The following is a 24,286-nucleotide window of genomic DNA, read 5'->3' as shown; positions in this document are numbered from 1 at the left end:
AGAAACGAAGATCCAACACAGCCATAAATAAATAAATAAATATATAGGGACTATAAGTAATTAAAAAAATAATTATTTCAGTTTTGTTCTTGAGACATAGTTGCATTGTGTGTACAATTCTAGGTTGTGAGACATTTTCTCTCATCACAATACTGTTGTTCCCCTGTGCTCTGGCTTCTGTTACTGCTGTTGTGTTAGGAAATCAACCGCCACTCTTACATGGTTCCATTGTCAGTAATCTGCCGTTTCTCTGGCTGCCTTTAAGATTGTTCTTTGTCTTTGGTGTTCTGCAGTTTCACTATGGTATATATATGTCTAGGTGCAGACTCTTCTTTTTCTAATCCTGCTTAGAATTCATTGGGCCTTTCTATAATAGGATTGTTAAGCAATCCTATTTTTTTTTAAATTACATTTTAAAAAAATTCTCAGCCATTGTCTTTTCAGCTGTTTTCTCATCCCCTCTGTTATCTCCTTCTGGAACTTTAGATATATGCTAGAGGTTTGAACTTCTCTTCTACATTCCCCATCTCTGTTTCTAGCTGGGCTACATTTCAAATAACTTGGAGGACTTCATCTTTTAGTTCCCTAGTTTTTATTCAGCTGTGTCTAATATGCTGTTTATCCCCACCATTAAAATGTTCATTTTTTTTTAAATGTTCATTTTAAGCGTTGTATTTTTCTTCTTCTTCTTTTTTTTTTTTTTTTTTTTTTGCGGTACGCAGGCCTCTCACTGCTGTGGCCTCTCCCGTTGCGAAGCACAGGCTCCGGACGCACAGGCTCAGCGGCCATGGCTCACGGGCCCAGCCGCTCCACGGCATGTGAGATCCTCCTGCACCGGGGCACGAACCCGTGTCCCCTGCATTGGCAGGCGGACTCTCAACCACTGCACCACCAGGGAAGCCCTAAGCATTGTATTTTTTCACATCTACAAGTTCTAGACGTTTCTTTTTCAAATTTGCTCTCTTGTACAATCTTTCAGAAATTTTGCTCATGTTTTAAAGTTTTTCTTTTCTTTATAAAAATACATGAAACAGTCATTTTCTATTCTGTGCTTGATCATTCCAATCCCCAAAGTCTTCTGGGCCTGAGCAAGCTGTGTCTGCTGGCTCTTGCCCATCATCTCGTCTCTTTGTACTACTTTTTGTGACTTTTCTGAGTACTTTAGTTCCTTGGGAACTGTGGCCGTCCCCCATCCTATATTAAGGTTGTGGGCTCCTCAGTAAGGATTTGCATTAGTTTTTGCCGGCTGCTAGAGGCTCAGGCTGACTTAGGGCCACTTTAAATTACTCCGAGGTGTTTCTGGAACACGTAGGTGACAAATGAGGGAGGCCTGCCTTTGGTTACCTAATCTCAGGATATCTGGAGATGATTTTTCCCTCCATCTAGTGCCAGTTTTGGGGCTTTGCTGTTAGACACGCCCCACCTTGGGCAGGTCATGGGCTTTATTCTCTTAACGTGCATCAGAACCTTGGCATCCTCAGAGCCCAGCTGATACCTACTGGGGAAAACTACCCTCAGTGGCCTTTTTCCTCAGGTTCTCACTTTCCATTTTTGTCCTCATAAGCGCCACATTTTTGTGCCAAGTTAGCAATACATTTAAAATGCTTTGAAAAATATTTTATCTCGATATTTTTAGATATTTGCAGCCAGTCGGTTTTTCAGGGTATGTAATTAGCATCCTGCAGGAAACCAGAGTCATGATATTTCCTTTTATCTTTCTCTGTGATGTTTTAGAATCCCTGAAATAGCTTCCCTAAAGTTGCTTATGACAATGTGGAATTTTTTGGAGGTCAGAATACTGATTCTTAATTAATTGTTTACGGTTAATAAAAGATTAGATTGCTCCACATGGAATTACTCCTTTTGTAAGTAAGAAAACCCCAAAGGGCTTCCCTGGTGGCGCAGTGGTTGAGAGTTCGCCTGCTGAAGCGGGGGACGCGGGTTCGTGCCCCGGTCTGGGAGGATCCCACGTGCCACGGAGCGGCTGGGCCCGTCGGCCATGGCCGCTGGGCCTGCGCGTCTGGAGCCTGTGCTCCGCACGGGAGGGGCCACAACAGTGAGAGGCCCGCGTACCGCAAAAAAAAAAAAAAAAAACCAAAAAACTGTTGAATGCTGACATATTGATGCGGTTCAATTTAGCATTCTCTAGAGAAGGTCAGGTCTGCTTGCCCTTGAGATGTTTCATACCTTTGTGGACCTGTGGTGCTGGTTAAGAGCTTTCATTCATGCCAGTTTCCTGTGTGACAGATCGCTCTCTACATCTGGGACCGAGGTGATGGACCGCCCCTCACTCCTGTGCCTGAGTTCTGTACAGACGGGGCGGACTCTTCCTGTGCCACCACATTTCATTCTTTTCTACCACTTTGCGTAAGTAATAAAAGGACAGCTTCCTCGTGTGTCAAAGGAAAACATACATGCTGTGCACAATGTTGTCCTAGCGCTTTCCATCCTAAAAAACCCCAACATCTGCCATGTGCCACGTGAGAACTATATATCATGTTTCGGGGATACTGGCCCTATAAGGTGAGCACTGTCATTACCCTGTTTTGCACAAGGGAAGAGAGCAGAGTGGCGCTGAGAGCTGCGGAGGTGTGGCCTGGAGGCATTGCTTTTGTTGAAGATGTAGCGTGTAGCTGTTGGAATTCCTGTTCTGTTTCCTAGCAAGGCAATCTCAGACATTGCCCGTTATTCCTAAGCCTTCTCCTCGAGCCCACCCCCTTTACTTTCTCAGCCAGTGACCTCACTTTGATCTCACCTGAGACTGTGCAGAACTTTTAGATTGAACCTACTTGTTAGGGTAGACCCTTGGACCAGTCCCAGGATGGGCCTGAAGACCCCGGGACTCAGCTGGGTGGTTAACAGTCCTTCCTCATAATGAAAAATATATTCACTACCTCAGATGTTGTCTGTTATTTTCAAGTCATTGATACAGAAGTCTGTGCGTTGCATTTTCAAAGAGGAATACACGTACACACAGACACACACACACTGCAACAGTGGGAGAGAATCTGTACTGTTGGCACAGTTCCTGAGGGGGAGATGTCTTTTTAGACATTATGCTTGCTTGTTCTTTAATGTTCTCCTGGACAAGCTGGAGGGGTTGACCTCCTAGTGCCTTGAGTGACATGACAAAACTGCAGTTACGTGTTGCTATAAACCAGTCTCAAATGATGCAGAATTAGGATTGAGTATCACTGCAGGGCTAAGACAGCGATAAAGGGGCCAGAACACGCCGCCCAACCCAGCTCCCTCCGTGAAGTGCCCACGGCCTGGGTGTGGGTTGTCCGCAAGCCCCTCTGTGAGCTCCTTCATCTGCGTGATCGGCCTGGGCTGGAACCAGGGCAGGGCTCCAGGCTCCTCCAAAGTGTTGGAAGTTATCCTGCCTTTGGCAGAGGACAGAACATCGCTGTTGCCTAGATTTGGGTAGACGATAAAGGGCCATAAAAATACTTTAACATCAAAGTAAGGCTGGGCCCCCAGAAGGGAGTCATCTCTTATTTTACACTAAAACATCCCCCTACTTCTCTCCCCCTTTGACAAAAATCTTCACCAGCTGGAAAAAGGAAAGGGAAGGTAGCCAACATTTACTGGGTACCTGTGATGCGCTTAATCAATAGTAGTAATAAAAGCAGCCGTACGGGTGGTTGGTTATCATCCTAATTCCCTAAATGAGCAGATGGAAGTTTAGAGAGCTGAGGACACTCGTCCAGGTGACACAGTGGAAATGCTGACCCGGGATCCTGGGGCCGGTCTGGCTGAGCAAAGGCTTTGTGGTCAGCGGAGCTACAGTCCCTTTTTTCCCCTAAAACTTAATCCTGGAGACAAGTGTGATGTCCCTGACATTGGTGAATTTGAACTTGAGAGCATGTGAGATGTGCAGTTAAGACACATTGACTCATGTATGCATATATATTTTTTTCTTTTTTTAGGGAAATCCAGTGAAGAAGAAGGATATTTTTGTTGCAGTAAAGACATGCAAGAAATTTCATGGTGACAGAAGTATGTTTTGGGTTATTCATTTTTATTGAACTTTAAAAATGCAAACTGCCTTTAAAACAACAGTACAAACCAGATATAAACTCAACCTAAATAAAAGGGACAATGACAAATATGTCATTGAAGTAAAAGCAGTTATTTAATCAGTATTCTTCATCATACCACTTCAATCACCAAGATCAATTAGAAAAGACAATTTTGTATTGCAACATGAGCGGTCATAGCCCTTCTAAGGACTGATTAGAGCAGTATTTTAAATTGGAAATGGAAAAGCTCAGCTGTGGCAATCTAGGAGACAGTTAGTGAATAACAGTCCATTTTGCAAAACAATGTCCTGTTATGTCCAAGTGCAGTCTCCGAGCTGTATGAGTATGAGGGGATTTCAGGGTAACAGAATGCCAAAAAGAATGTTTTTCTAACACTGTTCCTTCTTTTTATATTTATTTCAAATGCACACGTCAGAACTTTTAAGTAAGGATATGTATTTGCTCACATGTAGATATATAGAGAAAAGGAAAAATGTGCCTTACAAGCAATGGTTCCTTCTTAAGGAAATCCTGCATGTATTGATAGATGAATGTTGTTTTTATTCAAATTGTTGGCTTCATTTCAGGATTCTACTAAGTTATTATGATACTATTTTTTAAAAAGCCTACCTTAAATATAAATACATAATTTATCTCTTTTTTCACCTTATTTCAAGCAGCACTTTTCTGAAATTGAAGGTTAGACAGTCTTTTGCATTTTCTAATTTTAGCACATATTTTAATTTTTTCCATGAACAGACTCAATTTCACCAAGTGTGTGATATTTATAGAGGAGAGATTTCTAAACCAGCTGTCTTTTTTTGTGGGATTAGAGCTATGTGGGGAGTTCATTTATATAATTTATGTGATAATATATTTACAAATTATATTTTAAAGGGGATCATATTTTCCAAATAAAAGAAAATTATAATTTGGGATTAAAGTGTTTTAGACACTGACATAAATTCAAATCTTGTTATAGTCAACACTATCTTTAAAGTACATTTACTATAAACCTTCATGGTTACCTAAAATAGTCATGATAAATGCTAAGTCCTATTAAATCAGCCTAAATAAACATATACATTCATTATATGAGTCCTAAAATACTATCAAAACTCAATATAGCACTTAAAAATTTCATTTATCATAAATTTAACCTAGATTTAATATTCTTTTGTCTTTTTCATAATCTGTAAGGGCTCTGAAGGATTTTTTTTTTTAAGTTTCTTTTATTTATTTATATATATATTTTTGGCTGCATTTTGGGTCTTTGTTGCTGTGTGTGGGCTTTCTCTAGTTGCTGCGAGGGGGGCTACTCTTTGTTGCGGTGTGCGGGCTACTCATTGCAGTGGCTTCTCTTGTGGAGCACGGGCTCTAGTCATGCGGACTTCAGTAGTTGCAGCATGCGGGCTCAGCAGTTGCAGCACAGGGGCCCTAGAGCACGCAGGCTCCAGCAGTTGTGGCACGTGGGCTTGGTAGTTGCAGCGTGCAGGCTGATTAGTTGTGGCTCGTGGGCTCTAGAGCACAGGCTCAGTAATTGTGGTGCATGGGCTTAGTTGCTCCACATTGTGTGGGATCTTCCTGGACCAGGGGTTGAACCCGTGCCCCCTGCATTGGCAGTGTAGGATGGTTTTTGACAAATACTTTTCATTAAAAAAGTGTGAAGGCACTGCAGAAACACAAAGGATCATGAGAGATTACTACAAGCAACTATATGCCAAAAATGGACAACCTGGAAGAAATGGACAAATTCTGAGAAAATCACAACCTTCCAAGACTGAACCAGGAAGAAAAAGAAGATAAAAACAGACCAATCATGAGCACTGAAATTGAAACTGTGATTAAAAATCTTCCAACAAACAAAAGCCCAGGACCAGATGGCTTCACAGGCGAATTCTATCAAAAATTTAGAGAAGAGCTAACACCTATCCTTCTCAAACTCTTCCAAAATATAGCAGAGGGAGGAACACTCTCAAACTCATTCTATGAGGTGACCATCAACCTGATACCAAAACCAGACAAAGATGTCACAAAAGAAGAAAACTACAGGCCAGTAGCACTAATGAACATAGATACAAAAATCCTCAACAAAATGCTAGCAAACAGAATCCCAACAGCACATTAAAAGGATCACACACCACGATCAAGTGGGGTTTATCCCAGGAATGCAAGGATTCTTCAATATATGCAAATCAGTCAATGTGATAAACCATATTAACAAATTGAAGGAGAAAAACCATATGATCATCTCAGTAGATGCAGAGAAAGCTTTTGACAAAATTCAACACCCATTTATGATAAAAACCCTGCAGAAAATAGGCATAGAGGGAACTTACCTCAAGGCCATTTATGACAAGCCCACAGCCAACATTGTTCTCAATGGTGGAAAACTGAAAGCATTTCCACTAAGATCAGGAACAAGACAGGTTGCCCCTCTCACCACTATTATTCAACATAGTTTTGGAAGTTTTAGCCACAGCAATCAGAGAAGAAAAAGAAGTTAAAGGAATCCAAATCCGAAAAGAAGAAGTAAAACTGTCACTGTTTGCAGATGACATGATATTATACGTAGAGAATCCTAAAGATGCTAGCAGAAAACTACTAGAGCTAATCAATGAATTTGGTAAAGTAGCAGGATACAAAATTAATGCACAGAAATCTCTTGCATTCCTATACACTAATGATGAAAAATCTGAAAGAGAAATTAAGGAAACACTCCCATTTACCATTGCAACAAAAAGAATAAAATTCCTAGGAATAAACCTACCTAAGGAGACAAAAGACCTGTATGCAGAAAACTGTAAGACACTGATGAAAGAAATTAAAGATGATACAAACAGATGGAGAGATATACCATGTTCTTGGATTGGAAGAATCAACATTGTGAAAATGAGTCTACTACCCAAAGCAATCTACAGATTCAGTGCAATCGCTATCAAACTACCACTGGCATTTTTCACAGAACTAGAACAAAAAATTTCACAAATTTTATGGAAACACAAGAGACCCCACATAGCCAAAGCAATCTTGAGAAAGAAAAACGGAGCTGCAGGAATCAGGTTCCTGGACTTCAGACTGTACTGCAAAGCTACAGTAATCAAGACAGTATGGTACTGGCACAGAAACAGAAATATAGGTCAATGGAACAGGATAGAAAGCCCAGAGATAAACCCACGCACATATGGTCACTGTATCTTTGATAAAGGAGGCAAGCATATACAATGGAGGAAAAACAGCCTCTTCAGTAAGTGGTGTTGGGATAACTGGAGAGCTACATGTAAAAGAATGAAATTAGAACACTCCCTAACACCATACACAAAAATAAACTCAAAATGGATTAAAGACCTAAATGTAAGGCCAGACACTATAAAACTCTTAGAGAAAAACATAAGCAGAACACTCTATGACATAAATCACAGCAAGATCCTTTTTGACCCACCTCCTAGAGAAATGGGAATAAAAACAAAAATAAACAAATGGGACCTAATGAAACTTAAAAGCTTTTGCACAGCAAAAGAAACCATAAACAATACGAAAAGACAACCCTCAGAATGGGAGAAAATATTTGCAAATGAAGCAACTGACAAAGGAGTAATCTCCACAAGCAGCTCATGCAGCTCAATATCAAAAAAGCAAACAACCCAATCCAGAAACAGGCAGAAGGGCTAAATAGACATTCCTCCAAAGAAGACATACAGATTGCCAACAAACACATGAAAGGATGCTCAACATCACTAATCATTAGAGAAATGCAAATCAAAACCACAATGAGGTATCTCCTCAAACCAGTCAGAATGGGCATCATTAAAAAATCTACAAACAATAAATGCTGGAGAGGGTGTGGAGAAAAGGGAACCCTCTTGCACTGTTGGTGGGAAGGTAAATTGATACCACTATGGAGAACAGTATGAAAGTTCCTTAAAAAACTAAAAATAGAACTACCATACAAACCAGCAATCCCACTACCTGGCATATTCCCAGAGAAAACCATAATTTAAGAAGAGTCATGTACCACAATATTCATTGCAGCACTATTTACAATAGTCAGGACATGGAAGCAATCTAAGTGTCCATCAACAGGTGAATGGATAAAGAAGATGTGGCACATATATACAATGGAATATTACTCAGCCATAAAAAGAAACAAAATTGAGTTATTTGTAGTGAGGTGGATGGACCTATAGACTGTCATACAGAGTGAAGTAAGTCAGAAAGAGAAAAACAAATACCATATGCTAACACATATATATGGAATCTAAAAAAAAAAAAAAACTTCTGAAGAACCTAGGGGCAGGACAGGAATAAAGACTCAGATGTAGAGAATGGACTTGACATGGGGAGGGGGAAGGTAAGCTGGGACGAAGTGAGAGAGTGGCACGGACGTATATACACTACCAAACGTAAAATAGATAGCTAGTGGGAAGCAGCCGCATAGCACAGGGAGATCAGCTCGGTGCTTTGTGTCCACCTAGAGGGGTGGGATAGCGAGCGTGGGAGGGAGGGAGACCCAAGAGGGAAGAGATATGGGAACACATGTATAACTGATTCACTTTGTTATAAAGCAGAAACTAACACACCACTGTAAAGCAATTATACTTCAATAAAGATGTTAAAATTAAAAAAAAGTGTCAAGGGAAATGAACTAGCTGCTTTTTTTTTTTTTTTTTTTTTTAAAAACAGCAAGCAGAAGTGCTCAGATTGATCTACTTGATCTTGAAGCTGCACTTGGAGTACAATATCAGTGTTAGGAATGGGGGTGGTAGTATTTTCTCTTTAGAAACACATTTTTCAAGTTGACAGTAAAGCCCTAAAATTAGGGACCATCCCTGTTGTAGTTTTCATGTTCTTCAGAAATGAAAAAAAAAAAGTTTGCTAATTTTAATGTCATTTATAATAATCTAGTTTATTGCTTGCTTAACTTTGCATAAGGTTGTGATAATCCTTTCAGGTATCTATCAAATGCTTTTATTATTTGAATTTTGAGTCGAAGTTCTTTAAAAATGATAAAATCTTCGAAGCCTGTTAGGAGCATTAAAACCAAGCCTCCCAAAACCAGCTCTTAATTTGCACCTGGGATCACTGCAGCCCGAGACCTAAGAGGTATTTTGCGGATGTCACAGCCGAGCTGCTGTGACAGGCCATTTTTAAACTTGGACCTGTTTGTTTGAAAAGATAGTCTAGGCAGCAGGATTTTAGGGGCTCTGAGGTCCATTCTGCTTGATGGAAGTGAAACCTGCCCGGGCCAGTGGGCTCTGCTCCTCGTTTTGGAAATCTAGTCCGGTCACCAGCTGGCCCAGAGAATTACCCAGGAATCATTTTAGTTTCAGTGAGAACGCCACAGTAGCTGCTTCTGACTGCTAATCTTTTTTTACATTTTCTCGTGTGTTTTTCACATGTATTCTATCATCTGATTTCATGTGGACAGTCCTTGCGATGTGGTCATTATTTTTATTCGCTTGATATCATAGAGAAAGCTGCCTTTGGGTTGAGACACAAATAGCTTGGCATCTTGTAGACTGAACAGGGGAGCTGGGGCTCAGGGTTTCTGGCTCCAAATCCCCAATTCTTTCTGCCACAGAGAGCTGTGCTGCACTCTCTGTGGATGTATTATAAATCTAATGCTTGATAAATAGTATTTGATAGCTGTGTTGATGCTCTGCTGTGCTCAGGGTCAGTTTTGACGCGGCCAGAAGCTGTGGCAGGAGGCTTTTTATTTTCAGTAGCAGGAGGGGTCGCCAGGAATTCAAACCCGCAGATGATTTCAAATATACGTTGAGCTGGGAATTCAGATTCCCATCTTGTCCTCGCATATTACTGCTTTATTCAAGCAGAATACACGGACTGGGGGGGTTTGTTTTCTTGTTTCTTTCTGTATGCACTCTGGTAGAAACACTTGAAGTTACAAAAACCAAATGACAGTGAAGGAAAAAATAAACACAGACGAGACTGTATTTATCTGTGAGGAGTTGAGAGCTGGCTACACAGTCAGTGACTTCTCCGGAGGCAGGCTCTCACTGTGTGTGCGCTGCCCTTGGTTCCGAGCGTAGGTGGACCCTTGCCATGGCCCCTACTCCTGGCTCCTCCAGGGACGAGGGTGAGGGATGAAACATTCTGTTTAAGGCTGTAGTCAAGGCAAGGGGACATATACAGTGAACTCATTTTTCATACTCTTTTGGAAAAATTGATAATAAAGCCAAGTTCCAAAATTAGAAAAAATGATTTTACATCTTGTAATTTTTTTTTTGCCCAACAGTGAAACAAGCGTTTTGATAACTGCTTGTGTCTTGATTCTGATTTAGATGAAATAAAGCAACTTAGGACACAGTTAGCAAAAATATACTCTATCTTTTGGCTTAAGAAAGAAATACATATTGACAGCATTGGAACAGCAGTGCTGGCTGACATGCAAGCAGTTGGTAGGGTTTTAAAGAAACTTTGAAGGTATTACATAAAGTGATGAACTGCCACAGCATGTGAAGTTATGTTTAAGCAAGGAAAAGATCTCTGGAGTTTAACGTTCCGCCTGATCACTTCCTCCTGGGTTATGTGTTTTTCCTTGTGTGACATGAGCTGTCAGTGAATGTTACGGATTTTCTCTGTGTCCTCCTGCCACGCGGTTCCCACGCGGGTCTCAGATACCACGTGGCAGCCACCGTTTCTGTTCGCGGTGGGTTGAGGTGTTTCTCCTCCTGCGGTCTTCTCTCATTAAAGAGGTTAAATTACCATTTGCTCAGCCTTTAGTTCCTTTTCACAGCTTCCTGAGCTCCTAAAAAGAAACACTTTACTCCTTTCAGAATTAAAAAAAATCCCTGTTTGCTATCTTCACTGTAGTGATCTTTCCTCTAGGTCTGAACACACTTACTCTGAAGAGTGTGTGGTAGCCGTGTTCCGTGTGGTAGGTACCATGGCGCAGTCTGCTCATTGAAAACATGAGGGTTTGAATGAAAATGCAGCCGGCTAGCAGGCCACACCCCGTGTTAGATGAAGTGAGTGCATGAGTCATTAAGGAGAGTTTGGTTCTCCCCTGGCTGCTGCACAGATGAAGACGGGCCAGACTGCCCTGAACTGCTGTGTTAGGTCAGCCAGGAGGGGGGGCTCTTCCGTCTTCCAGATGCCTCATCTCTAAACCCGGGAATCAGAGCACACGCTTGGTGCTGTCGCTAAGTCTCTCCCTGAGAAGAGAAGAGAACCCAGGGCTTTACTTTGTGGTCATACTGAGACAAAAGGTGCGTTTGTTAATTGAAAACAGTAGACTCCTTAACTCAAAACGATCATGCACAATTGGGTGGCAGATGTTGTACAGGGCTCAAGCGTCAGTTCATTTTCACTTGTAGTCAGTTTCGCACGTCAGTTCACTGGGAGTAAAAGTGTGTTCTGTGCCTCTTAGGGAGATGCATCTCCTGCTTCCAGGCTTTAAAGTCATGTGGAAGACGTATGCCATCTGGGCAGAAGGTTTTTTTAAATAGTACAGTTTTTACTTTGCCCCAATTTTAAATTATCTTGTGGCAAACATTCTGGAAAGAGGCATTCACTATTGTTTTATTATGTGGGAGAAAGTATGCTTCTCTGTATTGAAAATGAGATAGTAGATCACATAACTATATTGAAGTATTTTCTCCAAGTTTAATATCTTTAGGAATCTAGTGCCTCAATACAATATGAAATATATTATAAGTAATAGAATGAATTCAATTTAGGATTCAGACAGTCACAATAAAATAGACCAATATTGTTAAAGTTTTAAGTAGTTTCGAATCAACTCTGGTTGCAAATAGTCTTCACCTGCTGTTGTAGGAGACAGCCTTGCTTTACAGATGCACAGGTGTTACAGTGATAAGGGGACGGATGATACACTGCTGGATGCTTTTGGTGTTAGAGTCGCAGAACACGTTACTGTGTTGAAATGGTTTGTCTATTTTCAAATGATTGGTAATGGTGGTACCAGTCTTGTACCAAAGGGTGAATCGTTGATAAGAATAAAACCTTCCTTTAAACTAGTTCCAAAAAGAGCCCTTGGCCTTTTGTTGGAATTCTGACAAAACCCAGTCCTCAGTCTGCTATTTATTGAGCACCTACTATGTCCCCGGCCCTGTGCGGGGTGTTGGGCACTGAGTCTAACAGTAATTCTTACCTTTAGTGACATTTCTGTTTCATCTGTTTCAAACGAAAACTGGAAGCAAGTAGTTAGGTGTAGTGAAGAGCTAACTCGCACTTGATTTTGATTTTAACTTCATTCAAATTAGAGGATTGAGAAGAAATGCCTGTCCTGTTTATTAAAGCTCTTAGAGCAAACAGAATCTGAAGGCTAAAGGCTGAGGAAAGTGCAAGCAGAATTTGCAGGACCCCGGTGCTGGGACCCAGGGAAATTCTTGGCCTTTCCTCACAGCTTCTTCCCGTTATGCAGTGGAGGACATTTTACCCAAGAGTGCGACCACTAGCGGCTGCAGGCTGCGGGGAGCCTTGTCTGGGTAAGTCCTGCTTATTACATGCAAAGCAAACTGCCACTGCAGGGCCAAGGTTGGTTTTTGTTGTGCTGGAATTTGGACAGAGTAAGGATTTCTTTTCTTTTTTTTTCCCCCTCAGCGATCTTATCTGTTATTTACTGCATCTTTGTCCATTCTGGTATGGAGAAATCTTTATATCTGCCTTTTTATGATTGCAGAAGAATTGCATTTTAATGTATAAAAATAATATTTAGTGGCTTAAAATACGCAATTTGGTGATGACTATAGCAAATGTCCAGAACTCATCGGTCTTTTTCTTTTTTAAAAGCTGGTCAATAATGGCACTATAAAATGGTGCACTTTTGTATTTTCTGTGTAAGGGCTGTCTGAGTTTCTCTCCCAGTTTGCTGACTAACATAGCTAGACACTTAAATTTGGCATTGCATGGTTAGTTTTTGCATATCATTTATTTTTATTTAGATTGGGAAAAAGGGAAAGATAAGTGATCTGATAAAGTCTCAAAATATTAACTGAAGATGTGGTTCATCAGAGTTGAGATTCTTAAGTCAACAGAATATAAAATCTAGATATGATGATCTTTTCTATTAAAATAACAGCAGAAACCCCTTCTTAAAATTTAGAGATGCAGATAGTAACTTAAAAAAAGTACAGAAGAAAATAATTACTGGGATAGTTGGTCAAGTGAATTAATATCAAACAGTGATCAAGCAGATTTCTGTGTCAGGTGCGGAGACACAGCTACCTTTGAGCATCTCGCCCTAAAATGCAGAAAACCAGGAGAGTTTTCTGCTGTTCGTGTTCACTGTATTAAAATAATTTATCTGTTCATGATAGAGTTTTAGAATCTGCAACGGTTCTCGATCTTATTTTTCCACATTTTCCGAAAGTGCAGCTCAGTAACGTCAGCCATCATGTGCAGTGATTCTCAGGGGTAGGGTCCTGCCCTTTATAGGGTTGGGTGGTCCTGTAAGAATCTTCGGGCAGAGATATGTGTAGTTTGAAAAGGTCCCCCCTCCACCGTGAGGGAGGCAAGCTTACATCTCAGCTACAACCACATACAATATTCCAATCTTTAGGAGTAATTATATTTCCCCCCCTCAAAAGCATTTAAGAAGTCCAGTTGTGAATTTTAAATGAAGCAGCCTATTGGGAAAAGAGAAAAACTAATTAAAGTTAAAATTAATGTAAACACAACAGTATAATCAGACTAGAAAATTTATCCTTATATGGAGGCAGTGTATTTATCACCAGCAATGAGAAGTGCTCGGCTCTGGAGTATATGTGAAAATGCCTCAAGAAGGGGATTTTATTCCTGTGCTGTTGGCATCTCTTAGGGTAGAAAGCAAGCTCTTAGTCTTGAGACACCTGAAGAAGAACAAGTAATGCTTCCCTTCCTTTATAGGTGGTTATCCCGCCACTTTGAGATTCCAGGCTTCCTAGATGCCCGTGCCAGTGACGGTCCCCTCTCTCATTTTTTCAGTCCCCATCGTAAAGCAGACTTGGGCGGGGCAGGCAGGTCACATCGAATACTACAGCGATTACGCAGACAGTTCTGTTCCGACGGTGGATCTGGGAATTCCTAATACAGAGAGAGGTGAGTCCTTAGTTCTGACGACTCTTATTGAAAAATGTCCATTCTGGGGAATTCCCTGGCGGTCCACCAGAGTCCAGGTTTGGACTCTGTGCTTTCACTGCCGTGGCCCGGGTTCAATCCCTAGTTGGGGAACTAAGATCCGGCAAGCCATGCGGCGACCCACCATCCCACCACCAAAAAAAAAAAAAAAAACAAAAAAGGCAAAATGTCTACTCTGTAAATATAGTAAATTAAGATAAAAATGAAATATTTTATAAATAGTATAATTTTTGCCACATGTAAGTTTCTTTCTTTCCTTCCCTCACATCTTTACCCATGGATGTGGATGAATTCTTGCAGTTTAAGTGCTTTTAGTGCTAACAAAGTTTACAAGTGTTCAGTCGGTCCTACTGATATGATTGACACACATGACAATTATGCATATGACAATTATGATAGAGTTTAATAATAGATTTCTTTGTACCTTCATAGATCACTGTGGCCATAATGGGGTGTCCAGAGTTAATTTATCATCTTCCCATACAAAGCATCTCCTCATTTAATTTTAGCCATTTATCCAGCCAGGACTGTTACCCAACTGCTGCATGCCAGCCATTGGTAGATACTGAGGGAAGCAGGAATGAAGCTGACCGTTTCCATCCTCCTGAAGCTTATGGTCTGTTATGGTCTAGGATGCATTTTGCTTGTACTTCTGAGAGCACTTAACCACATTCTACATGGGCTATATGTAGTATAAGCTCATATATGTATCCATATATATTAATATTTTAATTAGTAAATTGTTGGAAGTATACCTGCTTTTCTCTTCAGATTGCAGGCTTTCTAATTCAAAACATTTTTTATTTCAAAAAAAATGGAAGTAGAAATTTGGCCACCTCACCTTCAGATGCTCTTTGTTCATCTTAATTTTTTTTTTTTTTTTTGGGGTACGCGGGCCTCTCACTGCTGTGGCCTCTTCCGTTGCGGAGCACAGGCTCCGGACGCGCAGGCTCAGCGGCCATGGCTCACGGGCCCAGCTGCTCCGCGGCACGTGGGATCCTCCCGGACCGGGGCACGAACCCGTGTCCCCTGCATCGGCAGGCGGACTCTCAACCGCTGCGCCACCAGGGAAGCCCTGTTCATCTTAATTTTTATCCAGTGTTCCTGCCATGTTTTTTCTTTAGTTTTCTGGTTTCTCCAAACCCTTTTATGAAAGAAAAAAAAAAAGTGAGTTGATTATCTTCTTCTATAATTTATCTTGATTATTTTATGGTAGTGTTGCTCATATGCCCTGATTGATAAAAGTACAGTGTAGATCAGATACGTCATTCCTGTAGTTATCAATTATTCTGACAAGGTTAGTAAACATATCACTAAGTCTGTCTGTTTTGGAAAAATGATTTTTGTTTGAATTTTTTTGTTTGTTTGTTTCTGTAACCTTGCTGTTTAGACTTTGACTATAATAATCACGTATTTGTTGGTGCACTCCTTACTTGATTTCTTAATTTATTTTTAGTCTGACCTTATTATTGCTCACATTTGTAGTCTACTTTATCCAAAAGGAATTTGAGGTGGCTTTCAAAAATACATACTATAATGGTTAAAAATACATAAAGAGATCAAGAATAAGGAAAATAAAGGTTAAATCAAGTGGTTTATTCTCTATCGTGTCACCAAATACTTTGTTGAAGAGAGGGGCTTATTCTTTTTTATCGACTTGAGTTCTCTTCCCAAGCACTCTATTGCTACCCTGGCCCCAGCATTTTCCATTAAAGCTTCGATATCCGTTGGCATCTAAGGGACTGTGCCTCTGTCTTACTCAGTACTGTATCTTTAGTGACATCTGAGAACTGGCCACCATGTCTGGCATATTAGAAACTTAATAGCAAATATTTACAAAATAAATAATTGAAGGTGTAATACTGTACTTTTGCACCATTGTTTCCCTAAGGTTGTGATGCTTGAGGTTCTAATATTTCCCTTCAGAATAAGTAGATCTAAGGAAAGATGGCCAGGCTCCTGTAATTTCTTCGAGGCTTACAATTTTCTTGTATGTCTGGCGTGAAGATACTAGTCCTACCTGTACTTGACCTTGTGTAATTCCCCTCATCTCTCTAGGTCTTCAGTCCCTCATGTGTGAAATGAATGCCTTTGATTTCAAGATCTCTAATGTTCTTCCTGGTTCACTATGTCTATGGAAATTGGAAAAGGATAATTTTTAAAATTTCAAATTCTTACGGTGCATGTCAGTGTTTACACTTTTACTTACAACACTTTAAAACTAAAATAATGTTTCCAAGTGAATTATATATATTTTAAGGAAAATAATGCATTGTAAGTTTTCTTCTCACCTTTCCTAGGTCATTGTGGAAAGACATTTGCCATTTTGGAAAGATTTTTGAATCACAGCTATGACAGAATAGCATGGTTAGTCATTGTGGATGATGACACATTAATAAGGTAAGGAGTCGTCCCTGTCCTAGGGTGGCTTTAAATTCTACATATATTCATAGTCAGAAACGGTGATGGGTACTTCTGCCGCTGGCCAAGATGGAGTAACAGGGACTGGATTTACCCTCCCATCTGAAACAACCCCCAAAAAGGACACAATATATGAAATAAGTGTTTTTAAGACACTGATATTAGGCAACAAACGACAGTCATCAGTGAGACACATGAAGCAAATGAGGTGAGTCCTATGACTGCCCCAGCTAACTGTCGTAGAGAGTTTCCACGTCCCTGCTCAGGGAGGGGAACCCAGGTGGAATCCAGCTGAGCCCTTGAGTTGAAGTGATGATGCTGAGAGTCTGGGGAGACCAAGGCCGTTAGAGTTTGCAGGACAGAGCACTGGAAAGGAGAGAGCTGCATAGGAAGAGAACACTGCAGACCTGTGGAGGGGCGCCCTAAGTATTCAGTAGAGTTTAGTCAGTGCATATGTATGAGGAAACTCCTGGAGGCTGGAGAAAGAACCAACCAGAGTGATTAGAGGGAGTGGTGCCCACCACTCTCAGAGGGCTGAGTATGGTACCTCTTCCCACCAGCCAGACTGGAAAACCCTTGATTCACAGGTATTGGGTAGAGTTTGTAGAAGGGTCTTGCTTTAATAGTGGGAAATAGCTAACCCTAGACTAAGCAGTGCTTTGGTCATACCTAACAAATACTAAAGCAAGACCCTCAAAGACCAAACGGTTTCTAAGTAATTGACCTGCATCCAAGAACAGACCTCAAGAATATTTATAGAAACACAAAACATCTAGCACCCAACAAAGTAACATTTACAGTGTCTGTGTTTGAAATGGAGGAAGCAGTGAAATCTAACACATGTATAATTGGAGTCCCTGATGGACGAAAATCAAAAGAACAGAAATAATATGTAAATTACCAGAAATAAAAGAAGACCTTAATTTATATCTTGAAAGGGCCTAGTAGGTCCCAGGGAAAACTGACCTGGGATCATCAGCTTCTTCACATATCCTAGTAAAACTGTTAAGATTTTGATCATAAAGTCCTCTGAGTCTCTAGGCAAAGTGATGAAATACTCTAAAGACCAAGAAGGTTAGACTGGTGTCAGACTTCTCAGAAGAACACAAGAAGTATGGTAACAGTGGAGGGACACTTTCAACAAAGAAACTGTGACTCACGGATTTATACGCAGTTAAGATGTTCTTCAATATTGAGGCTGCAGAAAAGGTTCTCAGCACATAAACTCAGGGACTAGTGTACACACGTGCCCTTCCTAAGGAATATATTGATATTAGGGAAAGAAGTTCATGCAACTAAGATGAAATTTGGGTAAAACGACTGATGGTGAGCATTTCATGTATTTAACTTGTAGAACTAAAAGCACAACGGGGGTAGGGACATGGGTAAATAACAGTATGTAAATGTTATATGTTCTGACAAAGTATTCAACTTAAAAAAAAAAAAAGGACAATAGGATAAGATCATGGCCTATTGTACAGGTAATGGATGGAATTCAAAGGATACCGATGTAAAACTGACAGACCAAGTAAGAGAAAAAGCATGGTAAGACATGAAAAGTTAAATAGAACATAAATACCAGGAAAAGAAAACTTTCTAATATCCAGAATGTTAGTAAGAAACACAGTACATATAGTATAATATGTATAATAATTCAAACCTAAAATAATTGTAGTGTTGAAATCAAACATCAGTCATATCACAAAATGTGAGTGGGTTTCAATCCCCTAATAAAAGAACAAACTTTTCACATTGGCTCATAAAACAAACCCTAACTCTATGCTTTATATGAAAGATACATAATCATTCAAGCAGTCTAACAATAAAGGGATGGATAAGGTTTGCCAAGCCAATGGGAACAATAAAGATAAAAAAATTCAATTCCCAACTCAACAAGTTAGGAAAAGAATCACAAAGTCAACCCCCCCAAAACAAGAAAATAATAATGAAGATAAATGCAGAAATAATGAGGTAGAGGTCAAAAAAGCAGAGGGTCAAACTAATGAACCAACATTTTGGTTCCTTTAAAAAAAAAAATCAAATTGTATTGAGTGATTACCAGAAGATACCATTACATGGAAAAAGCCAAGTGCACAAGAATGTATTTAGTTTGCTTCCCTGTATGGAAGAAAGAGGGGGAAATAAAACATACCCATGTAGACTTACCTGTACAAAAGACAAATGGACAGGTAAGCCAGAAAACCATGAAGTAGTTTCCAAACAGGGGTGGACGGGAGGATCGGGTAGATGGGGTGGGGGGGGTGTGTGACCCTTTGCTGAGTTTATCTCTTAGTTTAGTTTTGACTTTGGGAAGCATGCTAATATTTTACCTATTGAAAAATAAAATAAATCTGTAAGGACAAGAAAAATCAACAAGGATGAGGAGAAAGCTGAACCAAGTGAACCCAACTGCATTTCAAATGAAAACGTAATCACACTACAGGGAAAGTATAACTAATGCAAATACAGCTGAAGACAGGATTTAGAGACACACCTTCAGTCAGGGGTGGGAGGAGGGGGGCATGTCAGACAGCTCCTGAGTTTTCAGTCGCCGTGTGGGTGAAGCAACTCTGAAGGCATTTTAGGTACACTGTGGGGCTGAGTAGGTGAGTAAGTGTTGGTTGGGAACCGTGGTGCTCACTGTGGGAGGATATGGGACGGGCCAGGTCAAGGAAGAGGCCTAAGGTAGGGCTGGAAGATTGGAAGTGGAGAAATCTGCAAGAATTCATAATTTCTGAGACTCATGATTGCCAAAGTGTGTGTGTGTGTCACGCACGCGCACACACACACACACACCCCTTCCTAGTCCTTCTCACCAAAGAAGACCAGAAGCAAAGATACCCCCGTAGCCCTGAGCAGCTAACGACCGGAACTGATATTGCTACTTTCCTACGAAAAGGCACCAGTCTCAGAGAAATCACTGATTTAAAGGCTGAGGCAAGGAAGATACAAGAAGATATTTGGAACATTCTTTTTTATACCAGAGAGTAAGGAAGTGCTTAGGAAAAAAAAAAAAAGAAAAGTGCATGTCAAGAGGACACAGAAGTGAGCTTGGAAAGGTTCTCTTTGGCGGAATCTGGGACAAGAGCATCAGTGTGATTAAGGACGGTAATGGATTAGCAACCATTAAAATTAGGAATCAGGGAGTCCATGCTTATGATAAAGAAATAGGTAAGTAAGTAAAGGAGGCAGATCAGGCACCATAACAAAATATGACAGACTGGGCGACTTAAACAAGACAAATTTATTTCTCACAGTTTTGGAGGCTGGAAAAGTCAAAGATCAAGGGGCTGACGTGGGAGGTTTCTGAGGCATCTTCTCCTGGTGTGAAGGTGGCCACCGGCGTGGTGTGTGCTCACGTGACCTCTTCTTTGCGTGCCACGGAGAGAGCGCCCTCTGGTGTCTCTTCTTATAAAGACACTAAATCTGTCACGGCAGGGTCCTACCGTTACGACCTCATTTAACCTTCATTACCTCCTTATAGACCCCATCTCAAAATACGGCCACATCCCCGATTAAGCCTTCAATATATGAATATTTTGGTTGTGGACATAATTCAGTCCGTAACAGGCGGGCTCTAGCTAGCAGGTTAACGAGGGGTTCTGACTGATAAATGTGGAGTGATGATGGAGCTGGAAAAGTCATCTCTTTGTAAGCAGCATAGTAAAGATGGATTCACGCAAGAATCATTAATGGATGCTAAACTCGGGGTGAATTTTGATGAGGACCAGTATATTTGCTGGTTGTTAAAAGTGTCTGCCTGGAGCCTGAGAAATGGCAAAGGGAAAACTAAGTGTCCAGGGGAGACACCAGGCAGCACAGTGTGATCAAAATAGATACTCCCACTGGAGGACAGGTGGACACCACATGCCAGACAACATCACTTATATAATACTGCACCTGGGAATGTGTAACCTTGCCTTTATTATGAGGAGACATCAGACGAACCCAAGATGAAGATCAGTCTATTAAAAAGGGGGGTGCGGGGGCATTTATTATTTTAAAATACCAATGTCATGAAAGACAAAAAGCTGAGGAACTGTTCCAGATTAAAGGAGAATAAAGTGAATAATAAATAAATGCAGTAAAGGATCCTGGGCTCCATCCTGTATTGGAGGGAAAAATTGCTATAAAGAATGTTATTGGGTCAGTCGATAAAATTGGAAAATGGGTGTTAGCTTAGATACAAGCACTGTGTCACTGTTCATAGTTCTGGATTATAATTAAGGCTGCTGTGAACCTTTGTGTACGTGTCTTTGTATAGTCATCTGCTCTCATTTATCTCGGCGAAATACTGAGGAGCAGAATGGTTGGGACATATAACAGGTGTGTTAACTTTTTAAGAAACTTGTGTCAGTGGTAGTTTCTGAGGTGGCTGACTTTCGCTGTTCTTAGAATATACACATTGGTGTGTTTGGGGGGGAAGGGGCATAATACAGATATGTGTGTGTGTGTGTGTGTATATATATATATAGAGAGAGAGACTGAGTGAGAATGATAAAGCACTAAAATGTATTAATGCAATTTTGATTGCACTTGAACATTTCCATACTGTTTCTGTTCATTTCTGCGCCTCAGGTTGCCCGAAACGGTAACAGATTGTTCAATGAAGTTCTTTTCCTGGTTCGGTGGCCAGTTCCCTTGGATTGAACTGGAGATCTGCCTGCTTTGGCCACATTTCCAGTTTCTACCAAATATGACGTGTTGTAATCGTTGTCAGGCTCAGCTTATGCCTCTTCAGCTTTAATATGATCTTGCAAATATGGAAACGGTTAATGTTACCAGGAAAAGAAACCCGGATGAGATGTTAAATCCTAGTTATTTTAACCTCAGAAATTGAGGGTTTATGGCTTAATTGATAATTTTACAATATGCAGGAAGGAGGGAAATACTTCTCATTTCTTCACGCATTCGCTAGAAGGGGCTCTGAGGTTTTTAGGGAGCATTTTACCAAGCAGAGGCTGCGATTTCCTTAGAGATCTTTGTCTCTCCATGACCGAATGGTGATTTACTAGGTGTCCACACCCTTCCTTGCTTTCCCCTGCAGAGGTATTTATTAGATGACTTCCTGAATACTGATTCCAAACTAGGAGCCTAGAATGTTTAACTTCTGTGTCAGAAATAGGGTAGTTTTCAAACACTTTCTGGCCACTTAGAAACTGTCACCATTATCAGAGCCCTTGACCTTTAGGCAGATATAAACCTGATCAGTCAACTTGGAGACTCTGAGCACCGCACTTGTAAGCAATTTTTTTTCATACATCAAATTTGTTTTCTTCTCTTTCAGCGTCAGCTTTATTAGCTGGGTGTAAGATGCATAAGCACAGATGGAAAAGACGGCCCTTCCTGTACCTCTCAAAGACAGGAAAAATGAGACTCCAGAGCAGCAGTGTTCTAGATGTTAATGTTGCTCTTGAGAAAAGAATTCATGATTAGTAATTGAGAGGAATGCTTGACATATCGAGCTCTTAGAGATGCACGATGCTCATGAGTCACAGGCTTGAGAAACACTGGAATTTCCTTCATGCATAAAAAGTATTTAATCCAAGGTCGGCCATGGAAAAACTTTTTTCAAGCACGCTGATTAATAACATGAGGGAAGCTAGGATTTGGTGTGTATGACCTGAGAAGCTCTAAATTAGAAGAAATGGTAGAAGGACTTTACAGGGCATTTGGAAGTGACAGAAGTTCTTAAAACATGGGAAAACTAGCCTTTCTTAACATCAACCTTTGTCTCCACTTAAAACAAAATATTTATAGATTTTATTTTCCTATGAAATCTTTTTTTCTCATCCTTGCAGCAGCCATAGTTGCTGGCATTCTTCTGAGCAGCTCATGGATATTCTCAAGGCCCTTTGCAAGACACGACAAAGAAGCATAGGGGCCAGAGGTATAAACAAATAGACACAAAAGAGCGTAGATTAGGGAAGCTCATTGAAGCACAGTGGTGCATCATAATCTGAAGGTTTCCTGGAAAGCTTTGCTGCTCACACACTCTTCCCTACCTGCTGGCTCCCTGCCTGACATGGACCTCATCTATACTTCAAAAGTTCCTTTTTTAGCCATGAAGAAGATTTTAAAATACCAAGTGCACTTGAAAAGGTGTGATGATTAGTTCACGCTCAGTGGTGAGCAGGACTGGTGGAAGTGAGCCAGGACACCTGCCGCCCTGCCCACCCACAGGAGGCAGCCACGCCCGGCAGGGGCTTGGTAACACTGGAGAGGAGGCCCTTGTTTCTCAGTTCCTCTCCTGTTTCCAGTAATGCACAGTGTTCAATTTTTTTTCTTTTTTAAAAAAATCTTTCTTCTGTAAATCTCTTGAATTTCATCTCTAAATGACTTCCATATTGTATTGCATAATATAACCAGTGGGCTGTAAGAACCATGAAATATTTACTCTGAAAATGCATTTGAATTAAGTGATTATCGCTTCTATTCCCTTGGGAACCTTAGCATCTCCAGGCTCCAGCACCTGCTGAGCTGTTACGACGCCAGTGAACCCGTGTTTCTGGGAGAGCGTTACGGCTACGGCCTGGGCACCGGCGGCTACAGCTACGTCACAGGAGGAGGAGGGTAACTATGAGCATGGCTTTCTGCAGACACTCACGACATTACACTTCCGCTTCCAGGATGCAGAGATGGGTCTGTGGCCATGGGATCTATACTGATATGCAGGTGTTCTGTCAGTGGGAGCTGCTACTATAATAGGAAAGTGAACATTAAAAAGAACCCACAGTGAAGAATATTTTACTCCTTGAAGAGACAGTATATAAATGTATGTCAGGGAACTTGGTAGAAATGTCCCTTTAGTCGTGAGTGCTTCTAGGAAGCCAGTTAGTTTTGATAGTCTAAATGCAAAAAGTTTTGGATATTAATTTCAGAAAATAAGTCATTAGACTTTTTAATTACCTGGTGCTTATAAATCACATGTGGGAAAAGAGTGGTACAGAAGTTTAGACTTAAGCAATTAAGTGATATTTGTGTGGGATTTTTAGGGTTTAAATAACAGTTAAACATCACTGCTTTTAAATAAGCATCTGCCTAATCTCTTATGGGGAAAGATTTTTGATTTGATTTATGTGAGTAAATCAATCGAGCAGTCAGTCGGTTCTATTATTTCTATAGTCTTTGCTATTGGGGTATTTAGGGAGAGTCTTGTTATCCACTATAGTGATTTAAATTTATTCAGCAGGTTTTTGTTGAATGTCCACTATGTGCTGAGCAACATTCTGGGCACTGGATTGTAGACTTCTGAAGGCTAGGACTTTATATTCTTACCTTGCGATCTCCTAGATTAGAACCATTCCTGCTGCAGGACTGCTACTGCGGGGTCGTATTCCAGGAGTTCTGGTTTGCTCTGGCCCGTTCAGTGGTGACTGCAGCATTGTTACTGAGGTGACCCTTTCCTAGTGATGACCAGGCCTGGGCAGGAGTACTGATCTTTGCTGATCCAGTGCTAAGGTTGATCCTCCATTAGCAATAGAAGACAGAGGTCCACAGAGGCCTTTGAGAAGAGACTAAAGCGTAAAGCCAAGGCGTATTGAGCTCATCCTCGTTAAAAAAAAAAAGGTTCCAGCTCTTTGCAGGCTTATGGTGATGCATTAGTTTCCCGGGTGAGGCGCCGGCCCTGTTCTTTGTACCGGGGGTTGTACGTTTTGTAGCAGGAAGGTGCTAATCCTTTGAACCCGGAAGGAACGGCCACAGCCGCCTGGTCTCCCTGCTCGTCGTCGTCCTCCGCTCCG

General features: G+C 40.9%; 1 protein-coding gene across 5 annotated transcripts in view; it reads left to right on the top strand.

The window, feature by feature from the left end:
* B3GLCT (beta 3-glucosyltransferase) overlaps positions 1-24,286 on the top strand; it is a 108,706-nt gene that overhangs the window by 67,284 nt on the left and 17,136 nt on the right. For 2 of the 5 annotated variants that reach the window (XM_082675860.1, XM_082675861.1), the window contains 5 exons: positions 2,248-2,367; positions 3,930-3,999; positions 13,971-14,084; positions 16,424-16,523; positions 22,998-23,117. In XM_082675860.1, the coding sequence (XP_082531986.1) occupies positions 2,248-2,367; positions 3,930-3,999; positions 13,971-14,084; positions 16,424-16,523; positions 22,998-23,117 (524 nt within the window). Of the gene's footprint in view, positions 1-2,247; positions 2,368-3,929; positions 4,000-13,970; positions 14,085-15,057; positions 15,291-16,423; positions 16,524-22,997; positions 23,118-24,286 lie in introns of those variants that run through there. The other 3 variants (XR_014298090.1, XR_014298089.1, XM_082675862.1) reach the window with 3 other exon arrangements.

The sequence above is a fragment of the Grampus griseus genome (genome assembly GCF_964374135.1).
Source record: "Grampus griseus genome assembly, chromosome: 18".
NCBI classification, from domain to species: domain Eukaryota; kingdom Metazoa; phylum Chordata; class Mammalia; order Artiodactyla; family Delphinidae; genus Grampus; species Grampus griseus.
This window is presented reverse-complemented; position numbering and strand designations above follow the sequence as displayed.